The 22,169-nt window shown below is 37.2% G+C and overlaps 1 protein-coding gene across 2 annotated transcripts in view; it reads right to left on the minus strand.

Annotated features, from left to right (window-relative positions):
• Positions 1–22,169, minus strand: part of ROBO2 (roundabout guidance receptor 2) — a 434,310-nt gene that overhangs the window by 83,043 nt on the left and 329,098 nt on the right. For both annotated transcript variants that reach the window (XM_070750263.1, XM_070750262.1), the window contains 4 exons: positions 16,123–16,204; positions 14,873–15,038; positions 13,967–14,133; positions 12,039–12,160 (listed from right to left, as the gene is read on the minus strand). In XM_070750263.1, the coding sequence (XP_070606364.1) occupies positions 12,039–12,160; positions 13,967–14,133; positions 14,873–15,038; positions 16,123–16,204 (537 nt within the window). The remainder of the gene's footprint in view (positions 1–12,038; positions 12,161–13,966; positions 14,134–14,872; positions 15,039–16,122; positions 16,205–22,169) is intronic.

Below are 22,169 nucleotides of genomic sequence, written 5' to 3' on the forward strand. Positions count from 1 at the left end.
TTGGCCGGCCAGGAAGTAGTCTCCGTGACATCAAAGTCCCACCCCCGGAATCCCTTCATGAGATTTCCCACCTCCTTTTGCTTGCAGCGCCGCAAGCAAAAGGAGGTGGGAAATCCCACGATGGGATTCCCCACTCTCCTCCCGGGCAGTGGTGTTTCATGGTGTTCGGCCGAACCCGAACCCAAACTTTACCTGAACTTTTAAAAAAGTTTGGGTTTGGGATGCCGAACACTGCAAAGTTCGGCATGAGCCCGAACTTTGCAAGTTCGGTTCACCCAACACTAATCATGAATCTTGAGCTTTTACAATAGTTAAAATTATAGTTCATATTTATTTATTATTTATTTATTATTTAGATTTGTATGCCACCCCTCTCCGCAGCTGAGTATAGTCAAACATATTTATTTTAAAAACATAATAAACTCAGCGCAATAGATTTCTCATAAAATGCTGTGCTAATAATGAGAAAAAGAACTGCAAATATGTGAAAATATTTGCAGTTCCTAAAAATAAGATACTGAAAATACAATAGTGAACAATTACAACGAAGGAGAAAATGGTAGCAGAAGATGTCAATAAGGCCATAATAAAAGTTGATGAAGAAGAGCACATTTAGAAGAAGGAAAAAGGAAAAGGACCCCAAGGAAAAGTATATAATATCTGAAAAAATAAAGTTCAGACTGACTGAATTTTTTTGTAAGACACCTTACAAAATAATACTATAGGGGGATATAGCATTGCTTCCAGCTGTACGGATTCAGCTCCAGTGATCTTAGAAGCCGATGTCTTAGAAGAACTTGAACGATTGAAGATAAATAAGGCAATGGCTCCAGATGGCATCCACCCCAGAGTTCTTAAAGAACTCAGATCTGTCATTGCTACCCCCCTGACTGATTTGTTTAACCAATCCCTGTTAACAGGAGATGTTCCTGAGGATTGGAGAATGGCCAGTGTTGTGCCTATCCACAAGAAGGGCAGTAGAAAAGAAGCTGGTAACTACAGGCCAGTTAGCTTGACATCAGTTGTAGTTAAAATGATGGAGACTCTACTCAAAAAGAGGATAAATCAGCACCTAAAAAACAATAACTTATTGGACCCAAATCAGCATGGCTTTACTAAAGGCAAATCATGTCAGACTAATCTCATTGATTTCTTTGACTATGTCACAAAGGTGTTGGATCAAGGTGGTGCCGTGGATATTGCCTATCTGGACTTCAGCAAAGCCTTTGATACGGTTCCACATAAAGAGCTGATGGATAAATTAGTGAAGATTGGACTTAATCCCTGGATAGTTCAGTGGATTTCAAGCTGGCTGAAGCATAGACATCAGAGAGTTATTGTTAATGGCGAGTATTCTGAGCAGAGACAGGTTACAAGCGGTGTGCCACAAGGGTCTGTTCTGGGTCCTATTCTTTTTAATATGTTTGTGAGTGACATAGGGGAAGGTCTGGTAGGGAAGGTTTGCCTATTTGCCGATGACTCTAAAGTGTGCAATAGGGTTGATATTCCTGGAGGGGTCTGTAATATGGTAAATGATTTAGCTTTACTAGATAAATGGTCAAAGCAATGGAAACTGCAGTTTAATGTTTCCAAATGTAAAATAATGCACTTGGGGAAAAGGAATCCTCAATCTGAGTATTGCAGTGGCAGTTCTGCGTTAGCAAAAATTTCAGAAGAGAAGGATTTAGGGGTAGTGATTTCTGACAGTCTCAAAATGGGTGAGCAGTGTGGTCAGGCGGTAGGAAAGGCAAGTAAGATGCTTGGCTGCATAGCTAGAGGTATAACAAGCAGGAAGAGGGAGATTGTGATCCCCTTATACAGAGCGCTGGTGAGACCACATTTGGAGTACTGTGTTCAGTTCTGGAGACCTCACCTACAAAAAGATATTGACAAAATTGGAACGGGTCCAAAGACGGGCTACAAGAATGGTGGAAGGTCTTAAGTATAAAACGTATCAGGCAAGACTAAATGAACTCAATCTGTATAGTCTGGAAGACAGAAGGAAAAGGGGGGACATGATCGAAACATTTAAATATGTTAAAGGGTTAAATAGGGTTCAGGAGGGAAGTGTTTTTAATAGGAAAGTGAACACAAGAACAAGGGGACACAATCTGAAGTTAGTTGGGGGAAAGATCAAAGGCAACATGAGAAAATATTATTTTACTGAAAGAGTAGTAGATCCTTGGAACAAACTTCCAGCAGACGTGGTTGGTAAATCCACAGTAACCGAATTTAAACATGCCTGGGATAAACATATATCCATTGTAAGATAAAATACAGGAAATAGTATTAGGGCAGACTAGATGGACCATGAGGTCTTTTTCTGCCGTCAGTCTTCTATGTTTCTATGAATTTTGCAAAATATGCTAAAATATAGTAAAATAGAATTTGTATATCAGGTTCTCCATTAGGACAGCAACATAACAAAATAAAAGTAAAATGACTTCCCCATTATTTTAGTTCAATCTTCTACAAAATGAAGAACATATTGGTGACCTTGGAGAACATAGAAGATCTCTTCCTTAAGAGACTAACCCTCAATCTAATCATATTTGGAGGATGCCTAATCAGTCTAATCGTCTCTGAGAGACATATATTACAAAGTGAGATAGATAAATACATAAATAAAAATTTTGTAGATCACTCAATCTTCACGCTTAGGACAGTTGATGTGAAATTAGTAGGGCTCCATTTAAAAAGAATCTGGATAAAATGAATCATTAGTAACCCTTCCAATCTAGTTAGGCCTATTATAATATTGGTTTTGCAGATGATTTGTGACAAAATTTAGAAGGGTATAATTCACCCATCCTTGCTTAGTTTGTTCTTGGTTGCAATTCAATATCACAAATTTTGATATCTTTTAGGAAGAATGGAGGGAAGGCACTGTTTCACCTTCTCAATGTCACTTTCTATTTCAGCAAGATGTCTTCTTCCCTCTCTTTTTGGAAAGTAATTCTAAACTTTTGTTCCTAGAGTTCATGGTGGAAGGTTAATTAATCAGAAGCAGTTGATTCAGGAAGTTCATTTTATTCAAAGGACATGTGATTTTTTAAAATGATAAGTCATTATTCTATTGTGAAATATCTAGAATCATAAAGACAGTATAGAAACTAATGTATAATTAATTAATTATATCCTGATTTGTTCCCTGATTTTTAGTCTTTTTTACTTTACTGCTCTCTAGACAGTAAAAATATAGTAAAACAACCCCTTACTACGTGCATTACAGTGTTCCACCACAATAGAAGGAGCTAATTGTATACATGTCATTGTTCCCCCAAAGCTTGAGTCTTGTAATTAAACTCTGCTTGCATTTCCTCTTCAAGTCACATTGTAGGCCAAGAATCTATTTTCAGGACCAGAAATAAAAAAAAGATTATGAGAAAAAATCTAATTTCCAAACAAATCCTCTCCAGTTTTCTCATCTCCTTGCCAGAGCTCTACTTCACAAATATTTATTTTTTGGTTTGACACTCAAGGCATAAAACAAACAAGATGGGCCCTCCCCCCACACCTTTACTAGTATTAGTACTCTCAGGTACTACAGTCTTTTGTGACAACACAAACTGGGAAATTTAAAGGGAAGGAAAAGAAGTTTCAAAAAGTGAGTTTCGAATGATATAATGTAGTGCCAAAGAGGAAAAAAACCCCAACTAATTACTTTTTACCATTCTCCATAAACGAACTCTTTGGAGACAGAATGGCTTGATGGAAGGGGAATTAATTAATTAATGTGAACAAAGATACTTATGTTGCATATAACATGTAATTAAGATGTCTTTTTGGATTTATAAAATTATCTTTTGGGTAAAATTTTCAAATATAAATTTTGAAATACTGAAATAATGAAAATGGAGAGGGGATATGGGTTTTTTAGGGAGATTAATATTAATGATTATTATAAATATATTGTCTTAAATATTGGGAGGAGAGGAGCTGCTGGGCTGTGATCACATGATCTTAATTTTCAACATTTTGTGACAGTCAGTTTTCCAATCCCTCATTCCCTTCTCCACTCTGTAGAAAGGAATTGACTCCCCTTGTGATTCTTAAAAAAAGAACAACTTAGGATGCAGATTTGATTGCTTTGTGTGCCCCTTTTATGGCACAGAAACATATTTCTATATCCCATCTTTGTTTTGGAACTTAAGGCACATTCATAGTGCTCCATCCTCCTTTATTTCTTAACAACAACCTTGTTTTTCAATTGCTTGTTACCTTGACTCATCTATTGAGTGTAGATGAGTCCTTCCTTCAGCTATCAGAGATCAGACATACTGGGACCCATCCTATCTCTCAGGGGAGAGTACATTATGCCCACAGTATAGCAATGGCAATAGTACTTGGTCTTAAATACAGCTTCATAGTGCTTTATAGTCTTCTCTAAGCAGTTTACAGAGTTAGTAGACTGCCACCAACATTCTGAGTCATATTGCTATAAATATTAACAGAATTGAATTAATAGAATAGAATAACAGAGTTGGGAGGGATCTTGGAGGTCTTGTAGTCCAACCTTCTGCTAAGGCAGGGAACCCTACATCACTTCAAACAAATGGTTATCCAACATCTTCTTAAAAACTTCCAGTGTTGTAGCATTCAAACTTCTGCAGGTAAGTTATTCCTCTGACTAATTGTTCTATCAGGAAATTTCTCCTTATTCTAAGTTGCTTCTCTCCTTGATTAGTTTCCACCCATTGATTCTTATAGTGCTTCTTATATCACTATAGTTGTAGTAGTAGTAGTAGATAACAACAACAACAACAACAATAACAAAGTTGAAACGGACCTTGGAGGTTTTCTAGTCCAACCATGTATGTATGTATTTATTTATTTATTTATTTATTAGATTTGTATGCCGCCCCTCTCTGCAGACTCGGAGCGGCTCAAAACAACAATAAACTTCTAGTGTTGGAGCATTCACAACTTCTGGAGGCAAGCCATTCCACTGTCAGGAATGTTCTCCTTAGTTCTAAGTTGCTACTCTCCTTGATTAATTTCCACCCATTGCTTCTTGTCCTACCCTCAGGTGCCATAGTAGACAGTTTGCACGAGATTCAACCTCTTCATTTTAACATATGCAATTTTGATATGAGAGATATAGAAGTTGTTGCCATGATAAGTAACACATTGATTTGAGCCAAAGGAAAAAAACAAGCCTCCTTTATGGAAACTGCATGGTCCTAAAGAAAAAAATTAAAGAATTTGGGAGAGTCCAGGATGAGGCGATGACTTTAATATAATTTTGCTAAGTTTTAATTGAAGCTGTTATTGATGGACTCTATTGACCTCTCAGAATGGATTCAGGTATATCATGTAAATAGATGCATCCCAAAATGAAATCACATTAAACATTAGGGATACATGGTGAAGGATACACAGTGTTCTTTTTTTTAGAAATTTTGACTGTATGCAATGAAAGATTGAATATTCTTATAATACATAACTGAGTTCCATAAAACAATGTTTTCAGAACGTTGGCCTTGTATAGCTTAAAGGCAGATGGAACAAAATTATTCTTAAGCCAGTTTGCAAATTTTATAAATGTGGCTACCCATTTCTGTCCTCAATCAATTAATTATTCTATTAAATTTATTTTGTAAAACAAATTGATGTAGCAGTATACAATGTCCAATATATGCCAGTCAGACATATATAAAACATGTATACTTTAAAAAAAAAATTCACATATTGCTTCTGGAAAACTGAATACAGGGTGAAGCTCACAAGACAGCCAAAAAGCATCACTAATGATGCCCAGCATGAAAATATAACCATCATTACATTTTATTGGATAGAGGTTGTAGTGGAAAATTGATTTCAAAGTTATAAATGCTGTTCCAAGGATTTGTTACTCTATCAATAGATGAAGTTATAAAGAAAGCATAAATTATGGCTTGCAACCTAAGTATTGTATTCCTTTCAGTTAAATATACTACACTTGAAATATATCTAAAAACAATCTGCTTGCCAGTTTACTGACACTTGCAGTAAATGAAAAAATGTGATACAGTAAGAATCCCAGAAAACAGTTTAGCAATTGTCTTATATCTGCTAAGTTATAGGTAAAGTCATAATTAATTAATTTTGCAAATTAAGATGATCACCCATCTTAACTTCTATAATTCTGGGTGAACAAAATGATATAAATACAAAAGCACAATAAACAAATGGAACCCATTAAAAAAACTATGCTAGGTCCCTCATTAATCAGTCTAACAACATAAGAAAAGATGTAATGCCTGGGTCTAACTAACACCCTGGTTTTAATGCCTGGAGAAAGGCCAGCAGGGTCAAGACCATTCAATTGTCATATGAATGTTGGCTGGAAAGTTGTAATATAAGACAGATACCATAATAGAAAAAGAAAAGCTAAATTCAGGCAATGTATAAAAAAAACCCCACCCATATTCTGGATGAGAGTGCAAATTATGTTACAATTACAATGTTACAATTACAAAATAGTGAACAAAGAAAAAAGGATCTATGCAATATCCATTTATATTACATTAAAAAAGAGAAGTTTAAAACATCAAAGAAAACCACAGCATTAAATCCAGCTACAGAAAACAATAAAATGATGTCCAGATTAAAATATAATTCAGCCAACTTGGGACTCTACACATCATGATGTAAAAGTCTGAAGAAATAGCCAGATCTTGACTGCTCTCTGAAAGCCTGAAAAGTTACAGCCAAACGCTTAGGGGCAAGACTATTTCAAAAGGCAATGTCTACTATGAACATCTCTGATGTCTTTTAAATCCAGATCTGGAATGTGTCCTTCCTGTTAAAGCACATGAGATGGGCAGATATCCTAGGGCAGTGATGGGCAACCTTTTGAGCTTGGTGTGTCAAAATTCACCAAAAAACTGAGCATAACTCGGGTGGTGTGTCACCTTGAGAAAAAAACATAATTTTGTGATATTTATAGTTTAAATAACAAATATGCATAATTATTTAACTTACCTACTTAGTGACTTCTTTGTTAATCTGTCAGTTGGTTTCTTTTGTTGGTCTTGCTGTTATTTAACTTGTGTGGGGTGCCATGAACTAAGATAAGTGAGGGGGAGGGGGAATTCTTCCAGTGATGGCGAACCTGTGGCAGTCCAGCTGGACTGCCACAGGTTCGCCATCACTGATTTAGTTACTTTTTTGTTGCTGAATTTCATTGGCTAAATCTTCAATTGAAGGTTGGTATTTTGTAGATAGGTAGATAAACAAACAAATAAATAAATAAATATAAATATAAAGAAATAATAAATCCCTTCTTTTTTATTAAAAGAAATTAATAATAAAACAAAACCAAACTCTATTACTATTAAAACTAAAACAACCAGCAAATTCAAAAACATAACTATTAATAAAAACAGGTGAGGGTTGGGGTTTTTTTTCTCTGTTATTATTTAAGTGCTTTTACCATATGCTTTAAATCAAGTCACTTCTCTCTCTCTTTCTCTCTCTCTTTCCTGTCATTCTCTGCCTCAATCATTTTCTCATTTCTGTTTTTTTCTCCCCTTTATTCTATCATTTCTCTCTCTCTTTCTTCCTATCTTCTCTCTCTCACTCTTTCTCTCTCTCTCTCCCTTCCTTTCTTTCTCTTCCTTCCACTTTTTTCTCTTTCTCTCTCTCTTTTCCTTCCTTCCCCTCTTTCCCTCCCTCTCTTTCTCCCTCTCTCCCTTTATAACACCGTTCTGGAAGGCGAGCAGGGAGCAGAGGGGCGAGGGCGAGGGATGCAGACCCTGAAATAGGCCTGCAACCCCTCCCCTCGCTCCCAGCGGCCCCTGCGAGCCAACCACCATTCGTGGTGGGCTCCGACGCTTGGCGCCGCGCCAATCAGCTGGGAGGCGGCGCCCCCCCCCCAGCTGAAACTGACGTCCGGCCGGGGCGATTCTTCCCCCGGCCGAACAGGAATGCTTGTGCTGCCAAAGGCAGCGTGTGGGCGAGCCTGCACTCTGCGCAGGTGCGCCCAGCTGGGAGGCGGTGTTCTCGCCCCTCCCAGCCATCGCAAATATCGGCCGGGCGAAAATCGCCCGGCCTCTTAATTAAGAGGAGAGGAAAAATAATAATAATAATTGCGGTTGCAATTGCACTCCCTAAAGCTCCCTGTTTCTCCGGCGGCCACGTGTCACCGAAAATGGCTACGAGTGTCAGTGCTGACACGCGTGTCATAGGTTCGCCATCACTGTCCTAGGGTGCAGATAATCCTGCCATACAGGCCTTTATTAATTATAACAACCAGATGACTGCAAGTGATATAAATCCTTCCATCCTCTTATCATTCAGTTAGAACTGAATAAGTTTCTTGAATGAGAAGCAAAAGGTCTTCAAGGAAAAGAGGTCCAGTTACCTTTAGAAAATACACTAACTGAAGTTTTGGAATAGTCTTCAAGGGCAATCTCTTCTAGAACTCAATGCAATGATCTAATTCAGAGATGATTAAGGCATGCAAAATTGCAAGCTTTCACATGAATGGGTTCAATTGAGTGGCAAAACAAAATTATGGAAACACAACTTGCAACAGTTGCCATCTGTGGTCTCAGAAGGAGTTATGAGTCCCAAAGGACCCCTAAATTATATGAGGATAAAAATAAAGGTTTCCTACATCCAGTTGTGTCCAACCGTAGGGACACTAGTCATTTCAGTTTCTTAGCTGAGGGAGCTAGGATTGTCCAAAGACAATTATGTGATCATGCGGCCAGTACACTGGGGTGCATAGAACTCTGTTACCTTCCCACTGAAGTGGTACCAATTTATCTGCTCACATTTTCAGGCTTTGGAATCCTGAGTTGGGTAGGAGCCGAGGCAAGTAATGAGAGCTCAGTCCATTGTATGGTGCTTGAGTCTTGAATATGAGTTTGGGTCTTGAATATTCCTTTTAAATCATATGAAATGGGCAGATATACTAGGACGCAGATGTTACTTTCCAGCTGTCTTTAAGGAGCCATCATGCTCCTCATATATTGTATACTGAATCCAACCTCATTCAGACTAAAGGACGAAATCTCTCCAGTGGAATGCAAAACGCACAATTAGTGATGGCCGAACCCAACGGTGTTCGGGTTCAGCATGTTCGGACGAACTTTACGCAAAATTCGGCTGAACCCGAACTGAACCTGAACCCAAACAGGGAATCTCTCCCACGAGGAGATTCCGGTGGTGGAGCTTTGATGTCACCGGCAGGTTGCTAAGGACGCCAAGGTGATCACTTCCTGGATTCCATGGAATTCAGGAAGTGATCACCTTGGCGTCCTTAGCAATCTGCCGGTGACGTCAAAGCTCCGCCCACGGAATCTCTTCATGGGAGGGATTCCCCAGCTCCTTCAAAGGGAGGTCTTCACGTAAAAATAAACATTGTTATTTTTACGAAAAAGGACACCGCAGCGGCGCTGCAAGCAAAGGGCGGTCCTTTCATGTTACGTTATGTTATGTTGAGCTACTCTAATTTTAAGAGGAAATGTTTACTGAATGTAGTTTTCAAAATAATCCATCCATCCATCCATCCATGCTCAGACTTAGAGGGGAAAGGTGAAATGGAACCTGTCAATTTACCTGGTTTAAGAGATGAAGAGAATTTTAGTGAGAAGGCGGCTGAAATGGGAGAGCAGCTTTCAAGTGAAAGCATGCAGATAGATGTATCTACAGACAGCTCGAGCTGTCAGGATTCCAGATGGATAGACCCAAAATTCAGAAGAGAGCAAAGAATATTGGAAGAACTTGGTGGGAGGAAGTTTAGAGATGCATTTTAGAGCGTAAGTTAATTAATTAATTAATTATATCATGTCCGAAATTGGACAGAAACAAGCTGCTTCATCAAATTTGTAATCCAGCCAACATGGCAGTTTGCCTCTAAGCTCCCAGATGTAAGTTTCCTATTGTGTAATTTATTGCCTTTTTATTGCCTTTCTAATCAGCAGAAACCGGCCTAATATTTAAAGAATGCTTTCTAGCAGCCAGTGGAGTAATGAAAAAGATAAATGACCTATTTTATCTCCAGAACGAACCAAAAGTATTTTGCTGCGTAATGGAACTGTATTTTACTAGAATCAAATAGAAGAAATAAATAGAAGTGTTATTGTTTGAAATTTAACCGCCTGAGAAGCAATTCAACAGTCAGCCGATTCTAGCCTGAATCAGAACACATACATATACATACATACAGTACATGTCTTTTCTCATAATCAAGATTTCCCATCAAATGATTTACTAGTCTAGCTAATCATCATTTTTACTATGATATTACTATTTTAATATAATCTACTCTTACTATGCTTCACACGGGTGTGGAAGGCCAATTCAACCATCAATCAGTTTCTCATGCTAAATCAGGCTGTTTGCTGAGAGGCAGAGGCTGAAGGGTGGGGGGGGGTGGCGGGGCTTCGGCAACGTTTGCTCTACAAGACACACAGACCTTTCACCCACTAGGGTTGGGTGTGTCTTATAGATCGAAAAATACAATATATGGGATATAATGTTTGTTCTACAGGATCAGTAAAGGACACACCTTTCACAATTGTAATAACAGGGAAAGACATTTGATAACCGCTAGATTAGTTTCTCCTGCTGATACTTATACTGTATCTATTTATTCAAAATAAGTACCATGCAGGCAAACATTATAAGTATGCACCATTTACAGAAAGACAGCATATGTGCACACACATGTCTAATTTTTAAATGAAAAGAAGCACATACAGTGATCCCCCGATTATCGCGAGGGTTCCGTTCCAAGACCCCTCGCGATAATCGATTTTTCGGGATGTAGTGGTGCGGAAGTAAAAACACCATCTGCGCATGCGCGCCCCTTTTTCCATGGCCGCGCATGCGCAGATGGTGTTTTTACTTCCGCACCTGGGAAGACCCAGCAGCTGAGGAGCCGCCTGCCTGCCCGCTGCTTTTCAGCTTGTCTGCCGCTTGTCCGCTTGTCCGGCCGCCGCTTTTCCGCTGCTTTTCCGCTTGTCCGCCGCTTGTCCGCCCGCCGCTTTTCCGCCTGCCGCTTGTTTGCCGCTTTTACGCTTGTCCGGCCGCCGCTTTTCCTCCGCTTGTCCGGCCGCCGCTTGTCCGCCGCTTTTCCGCCGCTTTTCCGCTTGTCCGCTCGCCGCTTTTCTTGTCCGCCCGCCGCTTGTCCGCCGCTCTGGGAGTTGAAGACCCAGGGAAGGTTCCTTCGGCCGCCCAGCAGCTGATCTGCTCGGCAGCGCAGTAGCAGCGAGGAGCCGAAGATGGGGTTTCCCCGTTGCCGCCCGCCGCTCGAGAGCAAGAGGGGGAGAGATAGAGAAAGAGAGAGAAGGAAAGAAAGAGATGAGAGAGGGAGGAAGAGAGTGTGAGTGAGGAAGAAGCAAGATAGAGAAAGAGAGAGAGAAAGATAGATGAGAAAGGAAGGGAGTGACGTCATCGGGTGAAAAAATCACGATATAGCGTTTCGCAAAGATCGAGATCGCGAAACTCGGGGGATCACTGTACACAAATCAAAAGTTACCATGTGGGCCCAATAAATTATTCACAAAGAAATAAAGTCCTCATCAGAAAAATTATTCCCAACATGTAATCTACTTTTCAATTTCTAATAAAACAGAAATGCAAACAATGAAAGGTCACATGTAATTGTTAACATGTATCAAATGATGAATAATTATTAAGAAATTCAACTCATGGGACATAAATTGAACTAGTAAAATACTGCTAGTTATGTCAAGTATTCATTCCCCCCCTAAACCGATGAATAGGAAATATGCAGCAAAACAATGTATGTATTTTTGATGATTTCCAAGGACATAAAGAGAATAGAAAGTAGGAGTGGAAAGTATTTGTTTGCAAGCAGTCAGAATGCCAAAAGTATTTTCTGCCATCTGCCAAACCAACTTTCTAAAAATAAAATCAATTCTCAGAGAATGCCATTCAAGATCCTAAGACTTCCGGTCAAGAGAAAATCCAGAGAGTTTATTTGTAAATAAATATTAAAATATCACAGTGCCATGCCAATTACTGATTAGAATAATTAAGAACAAGCAGACATTTTTCTATATATTTTTCAAATGTCTTACCGTCCAAGTCACTTGAATTGTGGTAGGGGTAAGCACAACAGGATTATGGAGTCGCACAATTACATCACCAAGCTCTTTTTGGACTTGTCTATGATCCACTCCTTGTGCTGGTGGACTAATATCTGCCAGGTCAAACATATCAGTGTGCATCAATAAGCTATTATCTTACTAAGGAGAGTCAATGAAATAAATTTATTATGATGATTGAAAGCATTATAACCTTCACTTAAATGATTTTACTGAAATTAGTTTATTATTAAACAATGTAGTAGTGGGATTGGAGTCTGTTCTAGATAGAACACTTATGACTTATTATAGTAGCAGCATTTTATAAGAGGCTTATAAGTGTCATGAAATGTACAGCAGTTCTAAAACAGGTAATGTGTGATCAATGCAATGTCAGTCCCATAACAAGAACTAAATTTTTACTGAATGGTGTCCAGATATCCAGCTTTTTCTAAAATGTTGTGAGTCATTTCTAGCTTCTAAATACAGTGGTAACTTGGTATTCATAGTTAATTGGTTGGTATCTTGGTACTCATAATTAATTGATTCTGGCAGGCGCAATGAGTATCAAAAATTATGGGTAACAAACAATTTTCCCCATTAGGAATAGTGTAGTAAGTCACAGGACAGCTGATATTGACAAGTTCTAGCTTGTCCATGAATATAAAACAAACTATGAGTACCGGGACAAAATGTTAACATCAAAATGTGTTGCATTTGATGAGTTTTAAGGAGTTGAGGACCAAGATATAACTGCATAACAATATAACAATTTATGTTAATACCTATACCTGTTATCTTGTACATGTTTGACAAATAATTAATTAATAAAAAAAAAAAATAAGGGGCATGCATAAGTGCACCATTGTGCCTACCTGTCTTACTGTAGTATTGTTCTCATTTATCTGTACTTTGCTTATGTTCATGTTTATACCTATACCTGCTATCTTGTACATGTTTGACAAACAAATAAAAAAATATAACAATACAAGGATCTCAAATAGTTATATGCAAATGTGGGTTTCCGGATATTTGTTAATTTCTATAATTGATTAGTCATTATTCCGTTATGGAAGCTGAACTTATACACATATGTGATGCAACCATTGTACAAAGTGCTTGTGTTCCTGTGATAATATTCTGCACAAACAGCATAAACATTTTACCCAATGATTATTGGTAGTAATGCTATCCAGTAAAAGCTATACGCTTTCAGGAGTTACAATAAAATATATTTCAACTTAGATAGACTGACATGAATACATGCATATGTGTGTGGGGTGTGTGTGTGTAAGATATTTTTTGCTGATAATAAAAAGGAAGGGAGACTAGTATACATCTATTTTGCCAATAGTCAAAAAGGAAGCTGTATGTTCCTCCCATATTTGGGTATACCATGGTGATTCAGCAGGAAACACCCCCCCCCCCCACACACACACACATACATGTGTGTGTGTGTGTGTAAAGAAGATGGTTAGGGGACTGGAGGCTAAAACATATGATGAACGGACATGGATGGACATAGCTAATCTAGTGAAGAGAAGGGCCAGGAGACACGTGATAGCAGTGTTCTAATATTTGAGGAGCTGTCACAGAAAGGCTATTTTCCAAAGCACCCGAAGGCCAGACAAGGAATAATGAATGGAAACTGAACAAGGAGAGATTCAACCTGGAAATAAGGAGAAATTTTCTGATAGTGTGAGCAATCAGCCAATGGTCAGCTTGCCTTCAGAAGTTGTAGGGTCTGCTTGGGGAGTTTGAGCTATATGACCTACAAAATTCTTCTGTATGCACTACTGTGTACACACATTATACATATATTCCAGGGGTATACATTCACATATAATATTTCTGCATGTGCAAATGTATTGCAAATTATAAAGCACATCAAATAGCCTGCCTGAGAAATAAATTCACGTTACCTTGGGTTCGGACAGGATCTGACATGGTGCTGGGATCACTCAACCCTTGTGAATTGATAGCTCTCACCATAAACAAGTAGATAGTATTTGGACGGAGTCCTCTCACAGTGTAAGGAATTGTTCTAACATGATTAGCCACTGTTTGCCAGCTATTGCTCACCAACTGGCTGAAATGAAAATGAATTGGAATACTATAGCTAAAATCACATACCTTTAAAAAATGGTCAAGGATATGTTTCTATCTGCTGTTAAAGACAAATAAAAACATCATAAAATGTGCTATCAAGACCAACAGAAACTATGATAGATTCTAAACCAATTAAAAACATCAAATTCCTAACATATGATATATTATGTAGCATCACATTGTTGTCAACTCTTAGTGACCATACAAATTGATTGCTTCGTTATGACCTCTCCCTAATCTGGTCCTTCAATCATATAAAATTCCATCCTGGTAGATCTTATCAGGTAGATCCAATCAGGTTAAGCATGAGATAGCTCTCTAAATATTCAGTACACATCATCAATACATAAATTTAATAGAATAAAAAAGATAAGTAATTATTGAGGTATCAGTCCTATATTTAGCTTCAATACTAGATTTGATTGATTCTGGCAAAGAAAACTGAAAAAATGTTTACAGTAAGCCCCCTATTTATTCTTCATCCATTATCAATATGTTGGTAAAATACATTTTAAAGCTTTTAATAAGTTTTACTCTTATAAACTCATATGAAAAGTTTAAATGAAATGTTTGAAACATTTTAAAATTATGTAAAACAAAATGTAATTTAATTACATTAAAAGCACCCATGATTTTAAATTTTTGACATTAGGTAAAACTTTGGAATGAGTTTTGTTAAAAAATGCAAAGGATTGTAACAGTAATATGTTTTAACCTACCTAAAAGCCTCAATGATATATGCACTTGTTGGTAAGTTCCCAGGTGTGCCTGGCTGCCAAGACAAGGTGACACTGTTCTTAGTGACATCAGTGACCTGAGGCTTGGATGGTGGTCCAGGAAGATCATTTAAATCATAATTTTTGCTAACTGCTGCTCCCCCAAATTCTACAGAATAGAAATTGGTTATATTTTACATGTTTATAGTTGTTTACTAATGGATAATTAAAATATCTATTAAAAAGTATAGTTATATAAATGCTTTAAACAGATGCATAACATATTAAAAATGAGTACTTTTGAAGTATAATATATTTAATAATTTCATTTCATTATCATTCAATATAATAACAAGTGAAGCAAGAGAGAAAGAAAACGATATTCCAATTACTTCTGTTATAGTAACATTTTGCTCCTATAAAGAAAGATTCAGCTAAATTAGGGATAGAAAACATGTTTAAAACAGTATTTTTCCTTCTATGCTTGTCTGGATTAAAACAGCACTTAGACAGATGAGACTAACTTTTTTGATCTATCGTTTTCCTGTTTTTTGGGTAGATCTTAAAGGGAAAAGTATCAACTATTCATAAAAGGAAAATGGAACTGATTAGAGGATAGATTTTATATGTTCTATTGAACATGAAGCATTTTGGCCTTAAACCATCAACTTTCAAACTTCTCCAATATGAAAAAAATATGGATGCATCAGTTTATACTGCAAAATGATTTTTTTACATGTGTGTGATGATGTGAAATAAATCCAGTGACTTACGCATTTGCATTAGATATTGTAATATTAGTATATAACTGCATCTTTGGGAGTGATGACATAATCTCACATATATTGCTATGTTGATGTCACTTTGGTCTGTTATGGACACCATTGTCTCTGGACTTAATATTTCCTTCCATGCATACAATTTTTAGGAGGGACAAATATGAAGTTTCTCAATATACTGAAGGGCCACAGTGGCTATTATAAACAGTGCTTTTAGTTTGCTGACCTGTCTATGGAGTTCTGAATTAACTTTTGCCAATACAATGGCCTCTACCACTGGGTCTTGAATCTAGAAAGCTAGAGGGGGAGTAGAAAATGGGAAAGTTTCATTATATGTGTAGAAGGCTTGCGCAATATTAAATTTTGCACTTCATAAAAAACTTTAATAAGAATCAATGATAATGTATTGAATGTCCTGATTTCATTGTAGTACATTTTTATTTTGGTTTTCTGTCTTATGTAGGTATAACTTACCTGTAACATCCAACACAGCACTCCAAGATGTTTCCCCACTTGAACTGGTGGCAACACAAGTGTACGTGCCCATGTCAGATATCTAAAGAGATGGAAATAAGAAATACCAATCCTTTGCTTAAAATGTTCATTTAATTTGTGGTGAAATAAGATTGATTCAGAATTATTATAAATATTTCACAAAAAATAATTATGTATTTCATTTAGTAAATTGAAATAATTCCTTAATTTTATTTGACATATTTTCATATTTTAAAGGGGAAATAAAATCATACATTTTTGAAATAAAATATAATTAAGAAAGAGAGCAGTAAAATGTAGATATCTACACCTACTTTCTAATTGTTGGGAAACCATGGCTATGTCAGGCCTGGAAGTACATTGTTAATCTAGGTCCATATAACACACACATTTATTTCCTTTTAATTGTGTGAGAGCAAATTGTTTACTCAAATAATTGTATTTCTGAATTCTATAATTTTTTATTTTTCTTTCAACATACAATAAAACAACATGAGCAATAAAAAAACACATAATCTATGCTTAAAATAATTATTAATAATATTTCTTAGATATGTTAAACATTCAGAGGGAAAGAAAAGCGCTAATAATACTTTCAATATGTACTTTTTATCTTCTTTGCTAAGTTAATTAAAATTAACCACACTTGAGATATATTTCATCTACAAATAACAATATTATAAAATCTAGTCCCTTATATTCCCTTTTTCTATTTATAATAAAACATAAACATCTTAACTCAATATCTAATTTAATCCTTTCATCTCTGTGTTAACTCCTTATCCAATGCTGCCACCAGTCCTTATTTCGTCATCTGGGTCTTTAATAGATTAAAATTAAATCATCAGGTATTTCTTCAAAAGTAAGTAAAAGAAAATACAGTAATACCTTGTCTTACGAACTTAATTGGTTCCGGGAGGAGGTTCGTAAGGTGAAAAGTTCGTAAGACGAAACAATGATTCCCATAGGAAACAATGGAAAACCGATTAAGGTGTGCAAGCCCCCCCCCAATTGCAAAAACGGCGTTCTGCTGGACGTCGCCGCTCGGCTGTCACCTTCTGAAACAGCTGTGCACTTCTCGGCATTCTCCCGAACGGCGCACCCGAAAAGTTTGGCAAATGTTTAGGTTGGGGTTGGGGAGAATGCCGAGAAGCACCGCCGCCTGCCTGTCACCTTCCGAAACAGCCGGGGGGGGGGGCTTCTCAGCGTTCTCCCGAATGCCAAACCCGGAAGTTCAGCAAAAATTCGGGTTTTGTGTTCGGGTTCGGGAGAACGCCGAGAAACGCCACTGCCCAGCTGTCACCTTCCCAGAAGAGCCGTGGAGCTGTCGGCCGGTCGAGAGGCTCAAACGGAGGTGGAGAATCCCAATAGGGAATTCCAGGGGTGGAGCTTTGACGTCACGGAGACGTCCTTCCTGGCCGACAGATGGATAAACATAGACACACAATTTTCCACTTTAATAATATAAATTTGGTAAAATTATATTCCTTATAAGATTGAATTTAATCCTATTATATTCATACAAAAATTCTCAACTTGTTGAATAGACCAGATAAACAAGAAATTCATAATTATTTCATTGGCTGGTCCAAGCATGATAAGAGTTTCTGCTAATCGAAGAAATCAATCCTTAGAAATAGCTCTCCTTTGAAGCACATTCTAATTTGTTCTTGTTCCACTTTATAATTCCTATCATTAATCGATATATTAATTATCAGGGCTAATACTGTTTGCTTCACTTATTTTCAAAGTTTAACCTAACATCTTATTTTTATTCCTTCAAAATCAAAGGTGGTAAGTAACAGCATTATTCTAGCAAGGAAGATATTTTGCATCTTTCTGAAGGCTTTTCAGATCTATAGTAATGTGGAGCTAATACTGAAAAAGTTTCCATATACTGTATATATGTAGAAAAAGACACGACACAAAGCTGGCTTTATGTTTAGGTCACATGTGCTGTTATTGATTTGTTGTTTATTGCTTCTCAGTTGCTCGGTTCACTTTTTATCACCTAATTCTATATTACTAAAGAGTTCAAGGAAATTTTATATTGAAATATTGTATTTAAATATATATTTAAATATACATTTATATTTGATAGCATACATCTATTGTAACCTATTATATTTATTTATTTATTTATTTATTTATTTATTTATTTATTTATTTATTTATTATTCTTAATTGGATTTCTATGCTGCCCCTCTCCGAGGACTAATATTTTAATATTTAATAATTAAATCTTTTACTTAAAGTTCATATTTAAGTATTTGCTATCTTCATTATGGAAAAATGTAATGTAAAAATCTGTATTTTCGTCAATTTACTACACGTGAGGTAAGTCTTGATTTACAAAATACAAAAGAAATAGTAATGCTAAATAAATTAGTATAGGTAGAACAATAAAGGCATGAAATATAATTCACGATAATTTAAACCATTTCATAGTTCTCTATATACCATTAAATAGTTCTCTATCATTGCTTCTACAGTGTTCATATATTGATTCATATTTGCTGCATTTGGCTCTTCATGCCTCTCTTTTAAATATTTATCTTATGATTTAGATCTTTAAGTTCCTCTTCCTATATTATTACTTTTTTTTCTTTTCAGTCCACTTTTATTCATCATCCACCCATTATTGATCTCATCTCTACTTGTTTTATTATGCACACTTAAATTCCCTGTTCTCATTTACCTTTATATTTCTTCTGCAATACCACTGTAATATCCATTTTTGTAGTAACATACTGGATAGACTCAAACTAATAAATAGCTGTTTTTATTTCTTTTGATATTCAATGTCTACGGCAGAAAAAATTCAGTTTCACGCATTTATCAGCAGATCACATTTTATTTCCTTCTATTTATTTACTTAATAACTATTTTAAACTACACAAATTAGTCTACTTGCTTTAATATTTCATTATTTAAGAGTATGTAGTAAACGTTCACACCATTTCTCCTGGCAGTCACAAATATTATGGTGATTATTATTAATCTTGATTAATTTTCAGATTTATATGATCATATCATTAATTTAATATTTGGTAGGAATAAGTTCTCTATAAACAACACAAAATAATTCTCAAATGAGAATAGTCTGAAGTCTCCAAGAGCACATGCCTTTAGCATCACCTGAAACTGTCCTAACATATTTTAATTTTAATGTGTTAAAAAAAAATTCCTGGATTACTCTTGGCTCAATGATGAATTATTTGGTAAACATTCTCTTTATTCTCCATAGGAGGTTGGAGCTAGCATTCAGATAGGATTGACCTTCGTCCAATCACATTGAGGTCTGAGTCTGTCAATCAATTGATGGCTCATATATAACCCCCATTTCCTGGGACATAGCCCAGTTTCAGACTCAGTCCTCCAATGAGGATTAGACATAATTTTTTCCTTATTAATTTTTTTCCTTGTATAACTAAGGTAAGTTTAAAAAAATAAGAATTATAAAGTAACAAAGAAGAGAAAAGGAAAAGAAAGAAAAGGAAGTAAGCTATGATCTCAGAGTTTATCTGGGAACCCTGTGTGCTTGCACCATGTCTTTCATCGGCTGTCAGCTTAATTTGTTTTTTAACAACTGGCTGAATTCCTCAGTGGGGTCTGAAACTTATTTCTTCCCTTCACTGGCCGGCAGTGCCTGGACGCTCTGACAGGAATTGGGAGCTTGCTCCCTTATTTCCCTTACAAGTTCTTTTTTCCTGGGGAGGGCTGGCTCTGGAGGCTTAGGGAGTTTTTCCCCTCTTTCTTCCTCACAGTCAAGAATCGCCTTACTGGGTTCTCTTTCCTTGCGGCTGGAGAGCGATTAGTTTTTCTCCCTCTTTTCATCCTGATTATTGCAGCTGCCCTGAGCCAACCATCAGAGCTTGCTACAGGTCAGCTCTGGAGGCTCCCCTCCCCCATGCTCTTTGCTGATTGGTCAGTATACACATGACTATCAGAGCTTGCTACGGGTCACCTTTTCTTTGCTCTCGTCAAGGCTTTTTCCGCCAATCCTCAGTGCTTCAGGGAGAAGCTGTAGAACGCTGCTCATTCTTCCTGTCAGAACTGTTTTTCTCTCCGCTGCCTCAATTCTTCAAAATGGCAGACCTGGCCACTTCCGTATCTCAGGAAGGGGGAAAAAAGAAGCACAAGTCTTCCAAGGCTGCCCCATTAGCTGGGGATTATGCTTGTTCTACCTCATCAGAGGAACATCGTTCCAGGACACAGATAGACAAGAAACAAGATGGCACCTCCTCCATGGCCGGATCTAAGGTGGACAGGTCTGCCACCTTGCCACCCACATTATCTACCCAGTGCCAGGCAGCAGAAGGCTCCAGTAATCTGTACTCCCCACCTGTGGCTCCAGTGAATATAAATGTGTGGGCTTGACTGGTTTTGCCAGCAAAAATATCTTTGCTCCCTGTTGACTCAGCCAACTGCTCTACTCCTTCTGCTGTAGCTATTACACAGGCTCACTTGCAATCAAGTGATTCTGCCAGACCTCTTTCATTGTATGGGAACAGATGAAGTGTAGGTTGGCGGGACTATGGGGAAGGGACTTTTCAGCTCTATGGAACCCCCCCCCCCCCCGATGTTCACACTACTCCCACTCTACTGGCTTTTTGAAAAGCTGTTAAAACATGGCTTTGCTGACAGGCCTGGGGGCTGTTAAGTTTAACATCAGATGTGCCCGATTTATGTTTCTTAGGTATGTATGTTTGTTAGATTGGTTTTGGGGTTTTATAAAGGGGTTTTATTTACTATTGTTGTTCGACTTCTTTTTTATTATTGTACTATTGCATTGTTTTTATTGCATTGTTTTTGTTGTTTTTATTGTTCTACAGAAAGTAAACCAAGAGCAGGCAGAGATGATACTAATTGCCCCCTACTATGTCCCTATCTGAATGATAGCTCCAACCTCCTATGGAGAAAAGGTATTGGCTTACCTTGAATGCCCATTCTCGTAGGTTGGAGCTAGTATTCAGGCCCTCCCTACTTCTATTTGCTTATTGTGTCTGTTGGTGTTATTTTATTCTGTTTTTCTCTTAGCCTTGTTCCAGGTTCCGTCTTTAAATAAAGTTTTCCTTTTAGGAGATTGTCTTCATTTCTTTATAATTTCAAGGTTGAGTCTGTCGGTCTTTTTTCATCTGAAACTGGGATATGTCCCAGGAGATGAGTGTTATATATGAGTCATCAATTGATTGACAGACTCAGTCATCAATGTGACCCTATCTGAATGCTAACTCCAACCTACGAAAATGGGTGTTCAAGGTAAGCCAACGCTCTTTTTCATGCATACGCTTTCATATTACAAAATTCTTATTTTATTTAGCAATCAATTAATTCCACATACCTGCAAAAATTTCATGATTCAAATGTTTTTACCTTGTCATATTCTTTCTCTCTGTGAGAATGGCAAAATGGCACTACCAAATTTTGCTGATTGTCATCTTGCATATTTGTCGAGTTAAAATTTGGCTGAACACCTTTCTAGGTACATTTAACAAACCTATCCCTGATAGTTATGAATTAAGTTGTCTGTAGTCTGGTCAGCTTCAACACATTATTTTATCCCCTGATTAAGGGCTTAATTTTTTTTATTTATTTTGAGAGTAACAATGAAAGAGCTTGCAAGCCAGTAAGAGCTGGGAACATCATTAGCATCTGGAAAAAATCAGTTGGAGCTAGTAGAGCAATGGAAAAAACCCTGCAAAGACTTAGGGCTTGGAAAAAATTATTCTTTGCAGAGAGTAACAATGAAAGAGCTTGAAAGCTGGTAAGAGCCAGGAACATTGTTAGTACCTGGTTAGGGCTTGAAAGAAATTTACTCAGAGCAAGTTAGAATAATGAAAAAACCCTGCAAAGGCTTAGGGCTTGGAAAACATTCTTCAGAGAGAGTAACAATGAAAGTGCTTGGGTACATTAATAGCACTTGGTTAGGGCTGGAAAGAAATTTCTTGGGCAAGTAAAGCAATGAAAAGAAAACCTACAAAGACAGGGCTTGGAATACATTCTTGGAAGAGAGTAACAATGAA

This window comes from Erythrolamprus reginae, chromosome 4 (genome assembly GCF_031021105.1).
Source record: "Erythrolamprus reginae isolate rEryReg1 chromosome 4, rEryReg1.hap1, whole genome shotgun sequence".
Classification (NCBI taxonomy): domain Eukaryota; kingdom Metazoa; phylum Chordata; class Lepidosauria; order Squamata; family Dipsadidae; genus Erythrolamprus; species Erythrolamprus reginae.